This window comes from Gopherus flavomarginatus, chromosome 19 (assembly GCF_025201925.1).
Source record: "Gopherus flavomarginatus isolate rGopFla2 chromosome 19, rGopFla2.mat.asm, whole genome shotgun sequence".
In the NCBI taxonomy this organism is placed as follows: Eukaryota; Metazoa; Chordata; order Testudines; family Testudinidae; genus Gopherus; species Gopherus flavomarginatus.
Genome location: NC_066635.1, coordinates 21328835 through 21348411, shown reverse-complemented (window position 1 = coordinate 21348411; position 19577 = coordinate 21328835). Strand labels below are relative to the sequence as shown.

The 19577-nt window shown below is 45.0% G+C and overlaps 3 protein-coding genes across 4 annotated transcripts; 1 reads left to right on the top strand and 2 right to left on the bottom strand.

The window, feature by feature from the left end:
- Positions 1–587: 587 nt before the first annotated feature.
- MRM3 (mitochondrial rRNA methyltransferase 3) lies at positions 588–5602 on the bottom strand. Of its 2 annotated transcripts, XM_050928819.1 has the most exons (4): positions 5329–5602; positions 2450–2694; positions 1684–1851; positions 588–1255 (listed from the first exon to the last, which is right to left on the bottom strand). In XM_050928819.1, the coding sequence occupies exons 1-4, from the start codon at positions 5592–5594 to the stop codon at positions 678–680; spliced, it is 1257 nt and encodes a 418-aa protein (XP_050784776.1). In that variant the 5' UTR covers positions 5595–5602; the 3' UTR covers positions 588–677. The 2 variants fall into 2 exon arrangements, with proteins under 2 accessions (XP_050784776.1, XP_050784778.1); XM_050928821.1 differs by lacking the exon at positions 2450–2694 and having other exon boundaries at positions 5329–5400.
- Positions 5603–5690: 88 nt separating this feature from the next.
- GLOD4 (glyoxalase domain containing 4) lies at positions 5691–14600 on the top strand. The gene is made up of 9 exons (XM_050928878.1): positions 5691–5825; positions 6339–6388; positions 7969–8089; positions 9083–9227; positions 9437–9573; positions 11082–11168; positions 11429–11542; positions 11654–11740; positions 12598–14600. Exons 1-9 carry the CDS (start codon positions 5736–5738, stop codon positions 12661–12663), a joined length of 897 nt encoding a protein of 298 aa, XP_050784835.1. The 5' UTR covers positions 5691–5735; the 3' UTR covers positions 12664–14600.
- A 2826-nt stretch (positions 14601–17426) lies between these two features.
- Positions 17427–19136, bottom strand: LOC127037314 (diazepam-binding inhibitor-like 5). The gene has a single exon (XM_050928876.1). It carries the CDS (start codon positions 18836–18838, stop codon positions 18575–18577), a length of 264 nt encoding a protein of 87 aa, XP_050784833.1. The 5' UTR covers positions 18839–19136; the 3' UTR covers positions 17427–18574.
- Between the last annotated feature and the right edge of the window lie 441 nt (positions 19137–19577).

Here is a 19577-nt window from a genome sequence, read left to right as displayed (position 1 = left end):
GTAAACTACACACGTGATGCACAACCTCTCCTTTGCTTTTCCTACTCCCAGTGATGCGAGTCACTGGAACCTACTTGTGCTCTTGAGCTAGCTTGGTGTACAAGGGTCAGAAGCGAGGAAGTGGAGGGGGGGGTGTATTATTGCTCGATAGATGGCACCAAACCCAACCTCATTTCAAAGGTAGGTGAGCAGGCCTGGATTTGAGGACTTAAGCTCACTTGATAGGGACTTTAACTAAATCGCTGAAGGGCTGTGTTAGCAACTGCTAAGTCTTTTGATGACCTCTAACAATGGTTCTCTGCTAACCCCCTTATGGCATTCCTAGGGAATCGGTCAGAGCAGCAGCAGGTGCAAAGGCCTGCTCTCTCCAAAGCCTGCACCATGACTATGGCAGCTGCGGGTAAGTGTGGCCCTCGGAGTCCCAAAGTTTGGGCATGCTGCTCAAGGCTTCATGTGTTCACCAATGCTAAGGGGCATCAAGTGCAGAAGGTGGGCACTCTGTGGAGCGACTGGGTGTTAAACATGGGCGTGGACCTCTCGAGGGCAGGTCTGTTTTAACAGCTGTGCAAGTGTAAACTGAACAGCAGTTGCCAAACCTGTGATTTTATTGATTCCTCTGCAAGCTGCCTGCAGGGAAACATACAGAGGAGGAAGCGCAGAATGGTCTCCTGCACAGTTCAGCCCAAGGCAGGGAACTTCCATCCTTTGCTCTCTTGCTTCTCTCTCAACTGCAATTGTCTCTTCCACTCAAACAACAGGATGCTCGCGGCCATGGCTGAGTTCAAACTGTCCACGCCTGGGACCACAGGAATAATCAGTCTCTTCCCCCCCGTGCTCTCTGCGAGCCGAAGTGCTTCTGTGCTCAAACCATGGGTCTCCCCACCGATCACCACTGCTGCTGCTGGAGCCAATGTCCAGTTCTCGTGGTAACACTGAGTGTCAAGTTCTGGGATCCAGGCCTCATCTGTTCCCTGCTCCTCCTCTTCACTCTCTGAATCAAAAGCCAAGTCCTCTCTGCCTATCTGAGCCTTCAAGTTGTGAGGTCTGGAAACCCAACCATAGCTGCTGGCCTTTCCCGACACATCCTCCATCTTGTCCTGTGTTCTTGGGTCATGGCTGTCAGCCACATAGACCTGTGTGTCTGTGGGAAGATAGTTGGAAATGGATTCCCACTCCAGATTGGCAATGATGGGCAGGCGGAAGTGAGCCCCCATGCCTGCACGAAGCACTTTGGGCTCCCAAGGATCCACGCAGCCTGTAACAGAAAACAGTGAAGGTGCAAGGTCTCCACAAGAATATGCATTCCGCATCCTGTGCCAGTGAGAAAGCACATCAAAGGAGAATGCTTAAAATCTCCCTGGGGAAGCCATCATCTGAAACCACCGGGACAGGTTATGGTAGCAGCACACAAACTGGAAAGATAACTCTGCATGCTGAGGGAGCTAAGAGAGGTTATCAATGGGGCGCTGTATTTATGAACACGCCTTTGTTCTAGGCCCCTAGATTTGCTAGGTACCACGGGAGTATCCACAGAACGTCCAACACGCTGTGAGCTGTTGTGTATTTCCATGCACATCAAGTGAAATCTCATCACTTTTCCAAATGGTTGATCTTTCAGTAAACTCTCCTGACCCCACAGCTGAAGTCATCACAGACTCCTGCTCTCCAGAAAGAGGGGCCTACCTTTGGTGAGCAGCACTTTGCTGCAGCCTGCTCCAGCTGCAGATCTCAGTATAGTCCCCAGGTTTCCTGGATCACGGAGATTGTCACAGATAAGGGACAGGGGCAGTGAATTCTGTAGCTGGACAGCTGGGTAAGTCATCTTGGCATGGTCAGGTCTGGAAAAGATTCCTGAGAAAACAAAGAGAGACAGACCCATTGGCAAATGAGGCTCAATGGCTTTTCTGACACACCACTGCCCTTGGGATGCATCTGTTTTAATCACTTCTGATTTAGCTGATACTTTTGTGATGGAACCGGAAGTACTGAAGATCGCGTGAGGAGCAGTACTGCTGGAGTCTGCATAAGACTGTTTTCCTAGTAAAGACAAGACTGAAAGCATCATTTAAAAAAACACAAACCCTCATGGGCATCATCAGCTCAGAGATTGTAGGTGTCATTTTTCCTGTATCACCAGGCACCATCTAGGATGTCAGACACAGGCCTCAGAGCCACCATGAGTGTCAATCATCTTCCAAGCTTTGAGAAGGCCTATTGAAATGTAGTCCCCTCCTCAAGTGGAGGGGCAGTGACCAGACAATCTCTCACGTCAGTTTGAGTGGAAGCAGAGAAATCCTCTCTCAGGCCAGTTCCACTTGACCTCATGTCACTGGCAGAGTAACAGGAATAGGTTAGCGAAGAGACAGTCAAGTCGTATTTGTCACTACGTTTATTTTAATAGATGCTAAGTGCAGCTACCCTTTGTTTACTATTTCTAAAGCAAACTTACCTATCAGCCCTTGAGGAGTTATGAGGTCAGACCAGTTCTTAATGTCTTCAAACTTCACCTTAACTAGAGTGGTTTTCTTCAGCTTTCCTTCAGGCAGTTCCTTCAGGTGCCCCACAGTGCTGAAGAAGAGAGTCTGGGGCACTGCTCCAGCGTCCAGGGCATCCTTGATAAGTCTCCGACCCTCGAGCAGAATCTTACCATGCTGGTCACGAAATTTCTTCGACTTGGCAATTGTCACCACTTTTCTACAGAGATGACAACCAGTTAAAACTGCTGGGATGTTAGTAACATCTCTGGTCTGCTTTGAAGTTTGCCACTTGCAAGGGGGGGGTGTCACTCGAAAGTTTCCTGGACTCAATATTATTCCTTCTGTCCAATGATTGTCTGCATACATATTTTAGAGTGGCTGCAGCTAGTACTGCTATTGTATGGGATCCATTAGTCTCACCCTTATTAATCTCTGCAGCAGGATCAATATAAAGGCAATGGTTCTCAATCAGAAGGGGGTGCAGGAGCCAAACTTTCTAGGGGGCCTTGGCTGCACAGCGAACTTTCTTGGGGGCCTTGCATTGATCTGCTTTTCAGTACCGAACAAGCCCAAATCTCTCAAGGACTGACAGCAGCAGCATTAATACAGGTAAGGAGTGCTTTTATAATACTATTTGACTTGCATTTTGATGCAAGTAATTTGCTTGGTATCTCTTGAACAAACTCATTAGCAACAGTAGGTGGCAGTATCCTTCTCGCTATTCTAAAGGGGGAGGGGCCACTGCCAATATTAAAAAAAAAAAAAAAAAAAAGTGGGACATAATTCAAAAAAGGATTGAGAACTATAAGGGACTTAAGAACAGACACAGAAATGGGACTCTGAATAGACACTGACCACAGAGTAGCTTGTTAGCAAATTCTTTGCAAGTGCTTTAGCTGAAATCTTAATAGTTACGTGGAAAAATGCAAAAGCAAGAAGGCTCATGCAGGCAGGCACCAGAGTCAGAAACTTGGTGCCTCTCCCATGAGCTGACAGAAGAATTTCACATATGTAGCATATTAAGGCTTTGTTCAGCTCTTACCATATATATTATTTTAGATTTCCTTGATTTTATTGGTTTAAAAAGTTCGCTCCCTAACATTTCCTGGGTGCATTCTGGTGAGTAACAGCTGAGGTTTTGAAAATTGTTCCCTCTACTGTCAGGACTTGCTCTGACACAGTGAATTTCACCACTGGCCCCAGTTTCTCTCTTTCCATTATTTCATGTAGCATGTTTATTATGGCAGTGCTGAAGGGCCCGCCCCATTGTGCTAGGAGTTGTAAAAACAGCAAAGTAAACAATCCCTGCCCCAAAGAGCTTCCAGTCTAAACAGACAAAACAGACACTGGGTACAAGAAAGCATGTAACACGAGCAGAGTGAACAATGTGAAGGCAGCAAACATTCTGCTCGTTCCATGGGTTTTTTTTAAGCCAAAGTAAAGAAACCTGAAGGGAAGCAGGGTGAGGGGCACAAGGCAGAGGAAAAGAGAGTAAAAGCAACAGGGGTAGAGTGAAGCTAAGATGAGCTGATACCATGCTTTCCTTTCATGGTTCATGTACACACTCAGCCATGGAGCTTGCATGCTCCACAGTTGGGGGCAACACAGTTGAAATCATTACTTGAAGCCAAATATAAAAACCTCACTTGTGCACTAATAACTTGGAGACTTATTGTGATTTAGCAGATAAGTAATCACAATTTTAACGATTTGCCTTGATGATGTAAGTCTGAATATTGCATTGACTATCTGAAAGGAACACTGATTTTTACAATGAGTTTTTGCACAATAAGAACATAACAATGCCATATTGGATCAGACCAAAGGTCCATTTAGCCCAGTATCCTGTCTGCCAACAGTGGCCAATGCCAGGTGCCTCAGAAGGAGTGAACCTAACAGGCACTGATCAAGTGATCTCTCTGCTGCCATCCATCTCCATCTTCTGACAAACAGAGGCTAGGGACACCATTCCTTACCCATCCTGGCTAATAGCCATTAATAGACTTAACCTCCATTAATTTATCCAGTTCTCTTTTAAACACTGTTATAGTCCTAACCTCCTCAGGCAAGGAGTTCCACAGGTTCACCGTGCACTGTGTGAAGAAAAACTTCTTTTTATTTGTTTTAAACCTGCTGCCCATTAATTTCATTTGGTGGCCCCCTAGTTCTTGTATTACGGGAACAAGTAAATAACTTTTCCTTATCTACTTTCTCCACATCACTCATGATTTTATATACCTCTATCATATCCCCCCTTAGTCTCCTCTTTTCCAAGCTGAAAAGTCCTAGCCTCTAATCTCTCCTCATATGGGACCTGTTCCAAACCTCTAATCATTTTAGTTGCTCTTCTCTGAACCTTTTCTAGTGCCAGTATATCTTTCTTGAGATGAGGAGACCACATCTGTACGCAGTATTCAGGATGTGGGCGTACCATGGATTCATATAAGGGTAATAAGATATTCCCTGTTACACTTTACAATAGCCACAACCAGAAAACAGGACCAGTCATGGCTACAGTCTGGCTCCCCGCTTCAGATCAATTGCCAGTTACATTCTGCCCACCTCCTTACCCACAACTGAAGTAGCACAGAGCCAGTCGCTTTGCCAGCGGGTAACTTGGCCTGCCCCGGCGGGGGGCGGGGGGCAGCGGGCTATGGCCCCAGGCAATGTGCCCGGGCGCGCTCTGCCTCTGCCCCTGGGGAAGGGAACTGGGGCGAGGTGCCCGTGTACACGTGACTGCTGCCATGGTGACGGGGTCCGGGAGCCCCGGGGGAAGCGGCCTGGCGCGGGAGAAGAGGATTCGGAGGTGGGACGGGGGCGAGGGGAGCGAGTGGCTCTCGCGGGGCCTTACCCCAACCTCCTGTCTCCGGCCTCCGCCTTCTCGTAGCGCAGCCCCTGCCCGGGCGGGCTCGGCCCCGGGCGGGCTCCCTTCGGCTCCGCGAGCTCCCGGCCGGCCGGGGCGGCCGCTCTCTGCTCTTTGCGCGGGGGCAGCACGCGGACCGGGCTCCGCCTCAGCGCCCGCACCCAGCGCCGCGCCGCGCCCGCCCCGGCCCCTCCCGGCTGAGCCCGAAGCAGGGCGGCGGCAGGACCCAGCGTGAGGCGCCTGAGCGCCGCCATCTTGCCCCGATCCCCGGTGTCCGGCCTCGCCGGATATCCGGCTACGCACGTGACCCTCCCGCCGGTTTCCTCACCTGCCGGCGTGGTGGGTGCATGTTTACGTCATCGCCGTGCGCCGGAAGTAGGGGTAGAAGTCAGGCCATGGGAGCCCGCCGCGCGCTGCACTTTGTGTTCAAAGTGGGGAACCGTGGCCAGAGCGCCCGCTTCTACCGCGACCTGCTGGGCATGAGGGTGAGTGAGCGGGGGGCGGGGCCCCAGCTGGCTGCGTCTGGCCCGGCGCGGGCGCGGGCGCGGGGGCGGGGACCCCGGCGGGGTTTGCTGGGACCCAGGCTGGCCCGGGTTAGCCAGCTTAGGCTGTGGGGCAGTGAAATTGCACCGTAGATGTTTGGGCTCAGACCTTGCGAGGGGGGAGGGTCGCCTCAGGGAATGTCTGCGCTGCGGTTCAACGCCTGTGTCGGGCCTGTATCCGCTGGCTCAGACTCAGGCTGTTTCATTGTGATGTAGATGCTAGAGCTGGAGCTCTGGATACTATCGCTTTGTGCTGTCCCAGAGCCCGGCCTCAGCCTGAGTCTGAACCTGTACGCTGCTCCTCTTACCCCACAAACCTGAGTCAGCTGCCTGGGAGCTGCGGGCTTTTTGTCGCGGGACAGATGTGCCCTAAGCGTTCTATTGGGGGGGTGCTTAGGTCTATTTCCTTTTAAGAACTAACTAGGCTTTATTTGTTGCTTGTGTTCAATCTGCCAGATTCTAAGACATGAAGAATTTGAGGAAGGCTGCAAAGCTACTTGTAATGGGTATGTACCATTATTTCTCTTTGTAATCTTTAGCTAAACTAAAACACCCGCAGATGCTGACTAACCAAATAGGCTTCCTTATAGACCTTTGAGCATACTTCGTAAACATTGCTCATTTCATTTGAAGAAAGTAAGACTGTACCTTCTTGTGTTTGTCTGTGGTGCTTACGTTGGAACATAGCCATTGCTATGGCAGATCAACAGTCTACGTGGTCATGGAGGCCCAGATCTTCAAAGGCAGTTAAGTGCCTAAATCCTTTTGATTTGGGACACAGATCCTGAAAGAAATTACTACTTCATGCTTCTGGGATTTTATTTTATTGTGTTTAATGATATTAGGGTGCCTAGTGCCTTGGGTAGGCATTGTATTATCTTAAATCCATTAAAATAAAATACCCCACTACCGCCAGTGGCCTTTCATTTCTTTTCAAAAAGAAAGAGCTTAGGCTATATTGTCTAACTGTACAATTTGTCTATATCATGATGAGGAAATAGCTTTTTTGACTCCACCTGGTGAGCAGTTTATGCTCTGAAACATGAAGCTTGAGGGCACTTAATTTTGTCCTAGCTCTATCACTATAGCTGCAGTTCCTATGCTTGAGGAATTATGGAGCAAATCATATGAAAACTACTGTTGCTCATTCTTTTGGATGGCTGTGCAGTTGTGCCTTCCTAGTCACATATTAACATAGCTTAGCAGGAAAGGTAAAGGGGTGACTTGATTGTGTATAAGTACCTACGTGGGAATCAAGTATTTGATAAGAGGGCTCTTCAGACTAACAGAGAAAGGTATAACAAGATCCAGTGGCTGGAAGTTGAAGTTAAACAAATTCAGACGTGAAATGAGGCATACAATTTATCATAGGGTAATTAACCATTGGAGCAATTTACCATGGGTAATGGTGGATTCTGCACAAGAGGAATCAAGATTGGATGTTTTACTAGAAGCTGTAGTCTACGAATCATTTTGGGACTGTTCTCTGGCCTGTGTTTTACAGGAGGTCAGACTAGATGATCACAATGGCCCTTTCTGGCCTTGGGATCTATTAAATTAAGAATTTACTGGAAAATTACCATGTTCTATCACACTTCATGGGAATCCCTTAGTCATAGTGCCTGCTCCTCCTGTTAGCTGGCAGTAATTTTTTTAAATGACTTTTATATGGTGAATAAGTAACCACTGGAACTTGCTGCTGCAAGATATTATCAAAGCAAATAGTTTAGTAAATTTCAAAACAAGATTAGACTATTTGTAGGAGAGCTGCATCTGCTGTTACATAAGAAACTAGATAGGAGAGGATAAAACTATAAGGATCCTTTCATGGCTAAGGACATGAAGTAGGCACTGACTGGGATGCTTTTTCTGTGATATAGTATTGTATGAAAGTTGGTATGGTATGGGTTTCTGCACCTTCCCCTGAAGCATCTGGCACTGATTGCTGTCAGGGGTAGGATACTGGATTAGCTGGACCACTGGTTATGCAGTTCCTATCCTGAGGCACTTCTTACGTGTGTGTGGGGGGGGGGGGAGGTTGTTTGTGTCTGATACTGACAACAAATACATTTGATGGTTGTTCTAGCCCTTATGATGGAAAGTGGAGCAAAACAATGGTGGGCTATGGGCCCGAAGATGATCACTTTGTTGCAGAGTTGACCTACAATTATGGCGTTGGAGAGTATCGACTCGGCAGTGACTTTCTGGTAAATATCACTTGCCCTTCTAGCATTCTTTTGTTCTTGTTGTGAGCTTTTTGGCTAGGAGTCCATCCAGACTATGTCCTGGATGCACTTTCCTGATGCTGGTTGATTCCCGATCTGTTTTTGTTCCCTGAGCTTGTTTGCATGTCTTTTATGCAAGGAAGAGAAGTGGGGAGAGGTGCTTTGTACTCATGCTGCAGTTGGCAGGCCGAGGGGCAGTTGTATTTGTTCCGGGTGGCCCTCACTCCCCACCCCACTGACCGCAAAATTTGGAGCTTTCTGACAGATCAGTCTATTGAATGCAGTATCCCTTTTATTTCCCTGCACTTCCAGCCAAGGAGGAACTTACTTTCTCCTTCCAGTGGAGGTACTGTGTGCGCTCATTGTTTCACTGGTAGCTCCTCTTCCCCCTGTGGCGTCAGGGCCATGGAAGCCACTCCTCTGGAACGTGGCAGAACTCTGGATTTGATTTGGCCACTGCCTCTGCAAAACCCAGTTGGTCAGTGCTGTTCTAGTGGGCTCTGCAAAGACTGGTCGAGTCAGAATCTGGCCCATTAAACTCGCTCTCTCTGCTTCATATTTCCCTGTTGTGTAAGAGGTGTATTGACCTCAGACAGCTGCACTAATTTTATAAAGGCAAGATAACCAGCCTCTCAGAGGCTGTTTAGACCTTTGTTCAGGATAGCTCCAACTCTTACTGCAGACCACTTGTGTAATTATTGCCCTCTATCTCAGCTTTCTCTTGGAGGAAGATAATGGAAAAGCTGGGGGCAAGGAACCAGTATCTGGGCTGTTGAGGTCTCCTTTGACCCAGTAGGTGTTTTAGCCCAGGGTATAGAGCAGAGACTACATTGATGATTGCTCTCTTCCTGGCAATGGATGGAGATTAGAATTCCATGCTGATACTTGGAAATCTATTGGCTTTTCAGTACCACTAACCAAAAGGATGGTGTTGGCACTGGTGTATCGCATGTTTGTGCTTTGTATTCTTGCTAGGGCATGACTCTTGTGTCCAGCCAGGCAGTGAACAATGCCAGGAAGATGGGATGGCCACTCAAAGAAGTTGCAAAGGGTATATTTGAAACTGAAGCCCCAGGAGGATACAAGTTCTACTTGGAAGACAAAGAACAACCAAAGCAAGGTAACACATTCATACCCTTTCCTCTGTTCATCAGAGACTGAGAGCTGGAACTTCACAAGAGGTTGCAAATCTGTCTTGGCCAAGATTTATGGGAATGTGTGCCTGCCTTCTGTTGTCGCTATTTGTTTCCCATTATCATGAGCACAACAACCTAGAGTTTAAAACTACAACATACACACCACTAATAGGAGACTGTTACAATCTTGCAGATCCTGTGCTAAAAGTAACTTTGGCAGTCTCGAACCTGCAGAAGTCTGTTAGCTACTGGTCTGATCTGCTGGGAATGAAAATTTATGAGACGAATGAGGAAAAGCAAAAGGCTTTGCTAGGCTATGCAGATAACCAGGTTAGTCATTTAGAGAAGTGACTATTCTTTGAGAATAGCATGTTGTGGGATTGGTCTATTTCATAATGACTGTCACGGACTCACAGATCGTGCCCACTCTTGGCCCTGTGCAGTCCGTGGGGGGAACCCCTTTCAGTGAGACATCCCTTTTCCTAAGGGTCCACACTCTCTCTCGGGGTTAAGCCCCTCCACCTCCTGGAGCCACACCTCTCTGAGCCTTAGCACATCTGTCTCTTGCCGTGGGCCCTCATTTGCTCTGGACCTCGGGGTCTCCACCCCCTGAAGGGGATGATGCAACCTTGTTCTCTAGACCAGAGTGACTCTCAGCCAGCGTAAAACAGGAGGGTTTATTGAGCATTGAATACAGCACAGGAAACTCTCTGACCCTCAGGTCTGGCCTCCCTCAGCTCAGCACAGCACATCCCAATCTCTCCTGCATCCAAGAGGGCCCTGCCTGCTCCCCCTCTCCAACCCAGAGCCCCCCTGCTTCCCAGCTGGGCATCTGAGATCACCAGCCCCAAGCCCTGCCTCTGTCACAGAGTCATAAACAGGGTGACTGGGCCTCCTCTCCTCTCTTCTGTCCTCTGGTCCCCTCTGGCCAGAACCGGCTGCTCAGGTTGTCAGGTTACTAGTCGCTGGGGTATCTGTCCTCCAGGTCATTGGCTGGGGTCCCAAGTTCCCTCTCCAGTCCTCTGTAACAACAAACTCCCTCTCCCCTCACCTCGTTAAACCAGTAACCCCCAGGGACACTGAGTCCCACTCCCTCTGCATGCAAACCATTGGAAAAACAAGGAAACCACAAGAAAATCTCCCCCTCTGTCACAACGACCGAACCTTAAATAAATAAATCAAGCAATCTACTGAGGACAGCTGTTTCTCTAATCTTCTAAATGCTTGCTTTGTCAATCTGTCTGCCATCCTGCCTCCCTGCTAAGCACATACATGTAAAAAGGCAGAATTGTCAAATTGGTTAGTAGTTCTGCTCTTAACTTTTGAACTAAAAGACTTAAAGTACAGGCATAATAATGCCCATGCTTCATTTCATATGTAGGGCTTTCTTGAAAGCAAGCAAATAGCCATATAAAAACGAGAACGCAGCTGCAGCTGCTCAGGAAAGAGGCGCAAAGGTTAAGATACCATGAAATATGGTAATTTTGAGTGAAAAGAGAAATCGGTGACCTAAGCGTCTCTTTCTACAGAGAGGTTAACATGAACATGAGATTATCCATTCAGTAATTTGCAGTCAGACTAAATTTGTAAAATACTCAGGGTGAATCATTCTGCTTTTGTCTGTGTATCCGCTTACAGCCTCTGTTTCAAATAAGGTGACCGTGGTCACTACCACCTCAATGCACTGGGAAATAAGCACATGTGGCTTTGACGTGATTAGCTTATTATGTAATGCTGATTGGCATGCATGCAAAAATGTGGTAAAAATTGTATGAATTCTTTTTTGTCTCCAGATTAGTTTCCCTGCAAGATAGACTGTTTCAATCCCTCTCTTTCAGTGTAAATTGGAGCTGCAGGGCATTGGCGGAGCAGTGGATCATGGCACAGCTTTTGGGCGGATTGCCTTCTCTTGCCCAAAGGAAGAGGTAGCAATCGGATTTCCTTCTTCCTCCGGCCCTTTCCTATATTTCCGGGGCTGGCCGTGTGGAGGGTGACTCGTGGTAATACCAATAGCCACTTGAAGGTCTCTCACCGTCAGTATGTGAACAAGATAATAACATCAAATGAAAGTTCTGTTTAACTTTCTCTTCGTGGGAATGTGATGGGGATGTGAGTAATGGGTACAGTAAATGATCGCAGCCTGATATGACACCACTGACCTTCAGCTCACTCTTTGTTTTTTAAGTTGCCAAACATTGAAGCACTGATGAAGAAGGAGAAGCAGAAGATTTTAACTCCCCTAGTTAGCTTGGACACCCCTGGAAAAGCAACAGTGCAAGTGGTTATCCTGGCTGATCCCGTGAGTGACGTTTGAAATAATGACAAAATAAACTTTAATTCAGCCTCCTTCTCCCCTCTTCCCCCCCCCCCCCCCGTAATTTCACTTTCTCTCCTGTCAAATCTGGTTTAGGATGGCCATGAAATCTGCTTTGTAGGAGATGAAGCATTTAGAGAGCTTTCCAAGATGGATCCTAATGGCAACAAGCTGTTAGATGAAGTAAGTAATATATTTTCTGTATTGTTTGTTGGTGGAGAGATCGGAGCATCAGGATAGAAATGTATAGACTACCTGTATTTTTTAAAATCCCACCACAGTCCAGTCCTTCAGCGGCAGCTACACCGAATGCTAAAGGGGGTCTTTCAGATGACAGCTTCATGCAGTTCTTCAGATGTTAAAAATCCCAAATAGCTTTTAGGGTTTGCCTCAGTATCCTGTAAAGAATTTTCAGTCCTTTTTCTTGTGGGCTGGCTACCCCTCAGTTCAGAGCTGGCTGCAGGATGGAAGATGCTAGAGGTGCGAAATATCAGCTACAAATCAACCTAAGTAAGAGTGGAAACTGGCTTGTTGGTTGTAACGACAATCAGGTCAGTGCAGTATAACAGCTTCACAAGATAATGGGCTGCTGCTACGGAAATGACAAGCGGTTTCAGGAAAAGTCTGAAAACAAAAGGGACATTTCAGAGCAGGAGACGCTGTCATGCCTGTTGTACCAAATCACTTTGTCAGATACATTTATCTGGTGCAGCAGTGACAGTCGCTCACTGTGCCTTTTTTAACTTGCTTCTGAAACTAGCTTGTATTGTTGTAGGGAGTGTCTGTTGCTTTTGTTGTACTGCAGCCTGGAGGTGATTCCCAAAGAACATTGTTTTTAATTTACAGTGCGGTAGAACTGTTTGCCTCAGGTAATCACAGATCAACTTAAGAGTTGGTCCCTATTGGTGAATAAGTCAGTCATCCAGTTGTTTGCTTGGCACTAACCCAAATAGAATCCTGGACACGTTTGCTTCTGTAAATGGCTGTTGTTGTTTTAATAACTTTATCGTTATACAAATTGTTCTCTTCTATTTGTACAGGCAATGGCAGCAGACAAAAGTGACGAGTGGTTTGCTAAGCACAAAATGCAGAAGGCTTCTGCTTAGCTGAAGAGAATTGTCTCATAAATGGTGCCTTTAGCTGCTAAACACCTGTGAAATGTGTCCAGTTTTGCAGTCATGTTGTCCCCATTCAGTGGGAGAATCTGCAATGCCCTTTGATTTTAATAAAAAAATCCAGCTCTTACTTAGAGGCTGGATTCTCCTTGCAGAAGTCTGTAGGAGAAAAGGGGGAAAGTTGCATTATGCTGTGATGGGTAGATTGAGTACTTGATTTCATAATATGGGAGGTCATGAACTAGTAATAGGCCACCCTCTCAAGCTTTTCTCTTTCCTGTTGGATTGAAAGAGACCAGAGTTTAGCCTAGAAATTTGCTGAATTTGTTTTGGTATTTTAGGTAGCATATATCTACTGCAGTATATGTACTGAGCTATCTTTCTGCAGGGATTTAGGAGTGAAGAATAACTCAATTTCAAACTTACCCTGTTGATTAAGACCAGAACCAATTCACTGCATCCACTAAAACAATGCTAGCAAGGGGGATGTAGATTAAATTATGGTATTTTTATTCTAACTGGCAGTTCTCTTCCAAATAATTCATGCTGCTAAAACTGATAGAATAAAAACTCGTGGTTCAGAGCTGGGTGGAAAAAAGCTCTTTGGAAGTGTTGAAATACTTGCTTCCAAAGCAAAGTATAGATTAAAGAATAAAGCAAATCTCATATTGCTGGTTGGGTCCATTGGAAAATGTATTGGACAACTCCAGAACTTAGAACTTACTGCCATGAAGTGAAAGGGACAACATTAATTGTGCTTTAATAGCAAATCTACTTAGTGTATGTTACAGAGCATTTTGTAAGGTCAATGGCTTTAGCAGTGCTTGGTCTGCTGCACATGGAAAAGAAAAAGCCTTGGGGTAGCTACTGTTTGTTGTGAATAGTGCATGTATTGTGTTTTTATGACCTAGATTAAAGCTGGAACTGAGAGCTTGTCTACATAGGGAAATTGATCAGCATAATTACAATAATAAATATCTAGCTCTTAGTGGAATAGCTATGCAGGTCAGTTTCCCTATATAGGCAAACCCTAAGGCTGACATCTAGGTTTTGATTCTGACAAAAACCTCCCTGAAGCCAAATGTAGATGGATAGCTAGTTGCTGTTAGCTGGCATGTGATTAAAATGATTGAGCATAGCTTATCTTTTTTCCAAATAAACATCAAACAAATCACTGCAGTACTAATGAGAACACGGTGATGAGCTTGGTATAAATGCCTAAGTCAACAGAATGTAAAGTACATGGACCAAGCTTCTTAGCTTCCAAACCATCAGACATAGACCTTAAAATACTGGGCAAAATCAATGGATGGAATGGGGGGGGGGGGGGGGGAGGAGAATTCTTAGACACATTAACCAATTCTCAGCATGTTTCCTGTATTCAGAATTTCTAAAGAATGATGCAGTGACTGATTTGGGAAGAACCAATATAGAGTTTAAAATGTGTGACTTCACAGCTGAGAAATCTGCTCAAGTGACCTCTTCAAAAGCTTTGTTTTGTCTCTGTACTGCCAGTGTAACTGTTCTTTCGTTTCCCCACTCAGCATAAAATCCCGACTCAATCTCAAACCATCCTTTCAGGCCTGAAGAAACGAGGTTATTTTAGAGACTGAGGAAAGCTGAGGATAGGCCTTATTGGACTAGTTCCGTCCTATGGCTTCCATGCACATTAAGCTGCATTGTCTCTATCTGCTAACTGCAGCGCACCAAACACTTGACATTCCAAATGGGGGTTATGTAGCCAGTCAGACTTTGTTATTTGTGAGCGGGGAAGAGTAAAGTGACAAATGAGCAGCTGTCTGGAAATGAGCTGTGTTGTTAACTGTGTTAATTTAACAACTTGTCTTCCTCTGGGTTGAACTGACTTGATGCCTGCTATTGCTGATAGAACTGTAGAATCGGTGTGTTCTGAATAAATATCTACAATATACTTGTTGCATATGTTTACTGGCTTTGAATAACTCTCTGGGAAAAGTTAATTAGCCTCTTGTGTTACAAAAACAAGTGAGCAAAAATCAACTTGCAAGCAAAGGTCACCCACTTACTTTCATCCAATTTCTTAACACCATAAACACCAAAAGACTTGAAATTAGTCTTTGGTTTAAGCAGAGAGGGGCCAGTTAACATTCGGCTTCCCAGTGTTTTTTTTTTTTTTTTTTTTTTTTTTTTTTTTTTTGAAAGATTGGGCTAAACTTTTTTCAGTTCAATTAGTTTCCAGTTGTAAAACTAAAACAAAGCCACGAGGTTTAATTGAAGACTTGAAAAGAAAAAGGAGCTCAATGTTGGAGTAACAGTGGGCCCTTCAGCGTCTTTTCCCCTTCAGTTTTTAATAGTGGTAGTGTTGTGTTAAGTTTGTTACCAGTCTTTCACTTTGACCCCTGATATCTTAAGAATTTATTCTAATAGTGCCCTCTCTCTTTGTAATTGATACCACACGTGAGACTGAGTATTAAGTATGGTGAGGGAGCTTTGATTTTAGGTGTGGTTTAAATTACGTTGTATGCACACCCTGATTCTAAGATATCCAGAGATAAGGCTAAAGATTATATTGGAATACATGGGAGCTTATTTCTGTGCAAAGTATACTGGACAACCAGGGAACACTTGAACAAAAATGCTATTCATTGAAGAAGTAAATGTTTCAGCTTGCCGCAACTGCCAGGTGTAGAGTGCCGTTTCATTTGCAGGTAATAGTGAATGTTTAACACAATCTGCTATATACATGGCAACAGGCCTGGAAGAGGGAAGCTGTAGAGAGGAGTGTGTCAAATTTCTTTTGCTGTGGTTTATTATTTCAACCTGCTTTCATTAATGAACACATCCACAGAGTTAATCCCAGGCTATAATTCTATCATAGTCCTCTACTGTAAGACGAAACGTATTAACCTTTTCTCTTGCTGTTTGCAGAACTATCGGAACTCTAAAAGTCACTGCATCATCCTGTCTAGGTCTATGATCTACACAGTAGAAAGAACCGCTTGGAATATCTTTCAGTTAAAACATCTGTATTTATGTTGTGATGTGAATATGCACCGAACCCCTTGGGCCTCACACTCTGCATAATACTACAGATTTGTCTAATGTTCATATTGAAATGGACTGAACATACAGTAAATGTTGGGAATAACATGCTCAAACTTATCTCTGAACGGTTCGATCTCAGCTGTTGTTCAGTTTAGTTTTGAGCGTGTGCTGGATATTGTCTTAACCTCACTATTACGTATGTTCACTTTTAAAGCGATAGTGTCAAAGACCCGTTTCAGTAAGAGTGAAACTGACTATGGAAAGCTGTCAAATACAGTCAAACAATAGAAATATTTTCCATCAAGTTCCTTAACATACAGTAAGCTTAAGTATCACTTCTAATTCAGGTAAGTGCAACGTTTCCAGACAGTAATGTTTCCAGCCAATACACTTTCACAGTTTTGTCAATTAAGTCTGAATTATTGGTAACCGTTTAATAGACCTCTTCAACAATGTCTGGCCTATTCTTAAACTGAAATGGACCTCCACAGTTGTGTGAACTCTCAAATAGCAGTGTGCTATAACTCTCTCCAAAGTTAATGCTTTGGGTGTCTCAGCCCCCCTTCTGTGGTGCCTCTAGGGTGAGTCAGAGCCTGGGTGCTGCATGTGATGACATCACAATGCTGAGGAGTGCCTGAATCAGTCAATGAAGAGGAGGTAAATCCCCTGACCAGCTCAGCCAGGCAGTGCTGCCAGATGCCTGAAAAGCTCTGCCTGGATCGAAGTGCTTCAAATACCATATAACTAAAACATCATGTGATGTGAAGATGCATAAACCACACACAAAGCTTCAGATTCTGTGCATGACACTGTAATGATCTGGCTCTAATTTTTGTCTTGAAATGGGATGTGAATATACTCCCAGTGTCAGGAGTAGCACGCTTGCTTTCATTCTCAAATGGTTGGATCTCAGCCTGTCAGTTCACACAGCCCAGTATGAAATTACAGAGAGTGAGAGTGAGCAGTGTGGTTGTGTCTGGTGCCCAAGCCACGAAGGAGGGCCCCAGGCTCCTACATACTGTACAAACATAACGAAGAGGTGGGTTCATTTTATAATGTGTTGGCCTGAGACTGTTACAGCAGCCAAGCTCAGTGTTTATCTTTGTATCATTTACCTCTTAAAAGACAGAGTTGGCAGGACAGCCAGGAAAGTGAAATGGAAACTTGTTGTTGTTAAACTCAGAACAGGTGCCTGCTGTTTGTGAACTTGGGCTTTGACTACAATTAAATGTGGCTGCCACTGACTGCAGTTCCACAGATTTTAAAATCCAGCTTTTCATGACTGGTAAAGCTTAACAGGTGGAATCATCCATGCCAATGACAAAGTTCCTTCTGTACACTCTTCTATATATTGTCAGAGAGCCTACTCCTTAATGTAGTTGGAGCCCCAATACTCAAAGGTCTTTAAGTGCCCAACTCCCCTTGAAATCAATGGGAATTAGGTGCCTAAATACTTTTTGAGGATCATTTAAGCACATTCCAGTCATGCACAAAGTGACTGATATTTGTCATGTGTCTGTTCTTTCCTCATCTCAGCAGGGCAGAAGTGCGTGCAGTGAAGTGGGGTTCGGGCGTGTTTGTTTTTAATTCTATATTAAATACATGCCACTTTGCTGTAGATTTGTTACAGAACACAAGGTCATAGAAATACACCTTGCACTTGGGGCAGAAGATGATGAGATTTGGCATCATCCTTAGCTGGTGGAAGAGTTCATTCCCCAGCGTGAGGCTGGTCTGCAAGACCACTCTGTATTCTGCAGTAGATGAGTTTAAGCTCATTGGAAAGAGTTCCATTGAATCAGAAGAGCGGAGTGGCCAACCGCTGTCTACCTCCTGACCCAAATTCTCTGCTTGTGGTGCTGCATGTGTGAAGGGCACACAGGTTTTCTAAATAATACACTTCGAAGTAATCCTGTGTTTTCTTTAGAGGGGCAAGTACTGTATCTGCAAATGGCAGCTTGGAATTCATCTGCTTCTTGGTCCTTGACAACATCATTCTAATGACATCATAATCTTTGCCCTAGCAACTAACTTAAAGTGAGGAGTGGGAGCTGCTGACCTCTCAATGAGCCCCCATCATCCAATTACTTGCATATATCTAGTAACAACCTCCCACCCTGGCACCGGTGAGAGAGACAGACAGAATGGTTTCTAAATTAGTGGTTTGCCATGGAGTTGCTTTAGCTTGCTAAACTGATGTGCTTCCTTAAGAACTGAACATAAGCACGGAATCTGAACCTTAAAAGGTTAAACAGAAATTAAAGTAGAGAGGGAGAGATCTGTCTAGATTCACCCTGGCCTGTTCTGGATTAATGATTGCTCACCATTGGACCTTGTAAAGGCTACCTGTGGTGTGTCTTCTCCACACCCCTGGATTACATATTGGCAATGTGGTTTCTTGTTTAATTGTCTGAATTCCACGGGCCCATTTTAGTAAGGGAGAAACTGCACAAAGTCACACAGTCCATCAAGTTCCTTTGTCCCGTAAACCTGAGCAGCTCTTTTAACTATGGTAAGTGCGACACTGGCAGACAATAATGTGTTTTTCAAAGGGAGGGTGTTTCTTTAAACAAATACACTGGCTTGTGAAGTAAGCCTCTTTAAGTATTGGTAAGAGTTTAACAGAAATCATAAACAATGACTGGACTATCCTTATCCTGAAATGAACTTCCATACATGTATAGGCTCTCAAAGGGGAGCATGCAAACTCTGCACACTTTTTTCCAGCCACATACACTCTACTGTTGTTGATTAGTTTTATTGGCTTGACAGCTACGCTACCCTGATCTAAGGGTGAGAGGAAACTCCCTAGCAGGGATGCTGGGTCAAAAGCTCTGCTAATGGCACGTGGCTACCTGATATCTACGAACGCTTAATTTTATGCTCCATACTTTTTTTTCAGCTCTTCTGCTTTTGCTATGTAATTCTTCATGGCATCGGCCTTGCTCAACCCTTTGCGTCCATTCCAGGCCTCCCATTTGGCTTTGCCTGTTACATCGGTTGCACAAGGGCAGGGAATGTTGATGTCCCCGAGGGTGGCTTGTTTGTAGAGACTGTAAATCTCCAGTTTTTCTTGCTCTGAGATCGGAACCTTCATTTCCCTGACCATAGCAGCAGCTTTCTCAAATTCCGCCTGAGACATGGTGAGAGCTCAGCGTCAGGACGGCTCCTTCCTTCCGCAGTGGAGGGCTTGCCAAGATTCTCAAGGGCTGACCCAGGCCACGAGAACTGGAATGAAAGAGAGTTGCAACAGCAGAGTAAGATTTTTAAATGCTCCAATGGAAGAGTGTAACTGCCTTTAGCAGGAGCAATACAATTTTCAAATGGCCTTAAAATTAATCCCAGATTAGGGGAGTTAGATTTTTACAGTCAATTCTTCTTGGACCTAGCATTACTTTCCCGTCTGGAGACAGGATGTTGGGGTCTTGTTTCTCTTTATGTATAGCAGTTAGTCTCTCTACTGCGATTAACATGGGATAAAAAGATAGACGGTTTATAAATATAGCTGGTTTGTAAAGTGTGTGGCCATTTATTCATCAGAAGCCTGCTAAACATATGGACAGGTTTAGTCTCCTTTTGTAACCAGTGTGGAAGAAGGTCAAAGGAAGACTTGTTCAAAGAAAACTAATTGAGCTAGGAATTTGGTCTTAGCTCTATCTACGTCAGTCTGGATTTCAGGGGCGTTGTTCTGGATTTCTGCTAAGAAGAATATAACCCTCTGTGCCTATATATTGGCAGTTTGCCTCAGAAAGAAGTGGTGTTGCGAACTGTTATGCTATTTGTTTTTCTTGAAGCCCTAGCTGCTGGAGTCAGGTGATTATCCCACAATCTCTTCTTTCATTTAAGAGGGGATAGAAAAATGTAAATTTTTGTCCCTGATC

Coding starts and splice junctions, on each gene's coding strand:
- MRM3 (XM_050928819.1), bottom strand. CDS start 5,594: ATGGCGGCGCTCAGGCGCCTCACGCTGGGTCCTGCCGCCGCCCTGCTT. Junction 2,695..5,328: donor GCCGGAGACAGGAGGTTGGG/GTAAGGCCCCGC, acceptor TCATCTCTGTAG/AAAAGTGGTGACAATTGCCA. Junction 1,256..1,683: donor CAAAGTGCTGCTCACCAAAG/GTAGGCCCCTCT, acceptor TTTCTGTTACAG/GCTGCGTGGATCCTTGGGAG.
- GLOD4 (XM_050928878.1), top strand. CDS start 5,736: ATGGGAGCCCGCCGCGCGCTGCACTTTGTGTTCAAAGTGGGGAACCGT. Junction 9,228..9,436: donor CAAAGAACAACCAAAGCAAG/GTAACACATTCA, acceptor ACAATCTTGCAG/ATCCTGTGCTAAAAGTAACT. Junction 11,741..12,597: donor GCAACAAGCTGTTAGATGAA/GTAAGTAATATA, acceptor CTATTTGTACAG/GCAATGGCAGCAGACAAAAG.
- LOC127037314 (XM_050928876.1), bottom strand. CDS start 18,838: ATGTCTCAGGCGGAATTTGAGAAAGCTGCTGCTATGGTCAGGGAAATG.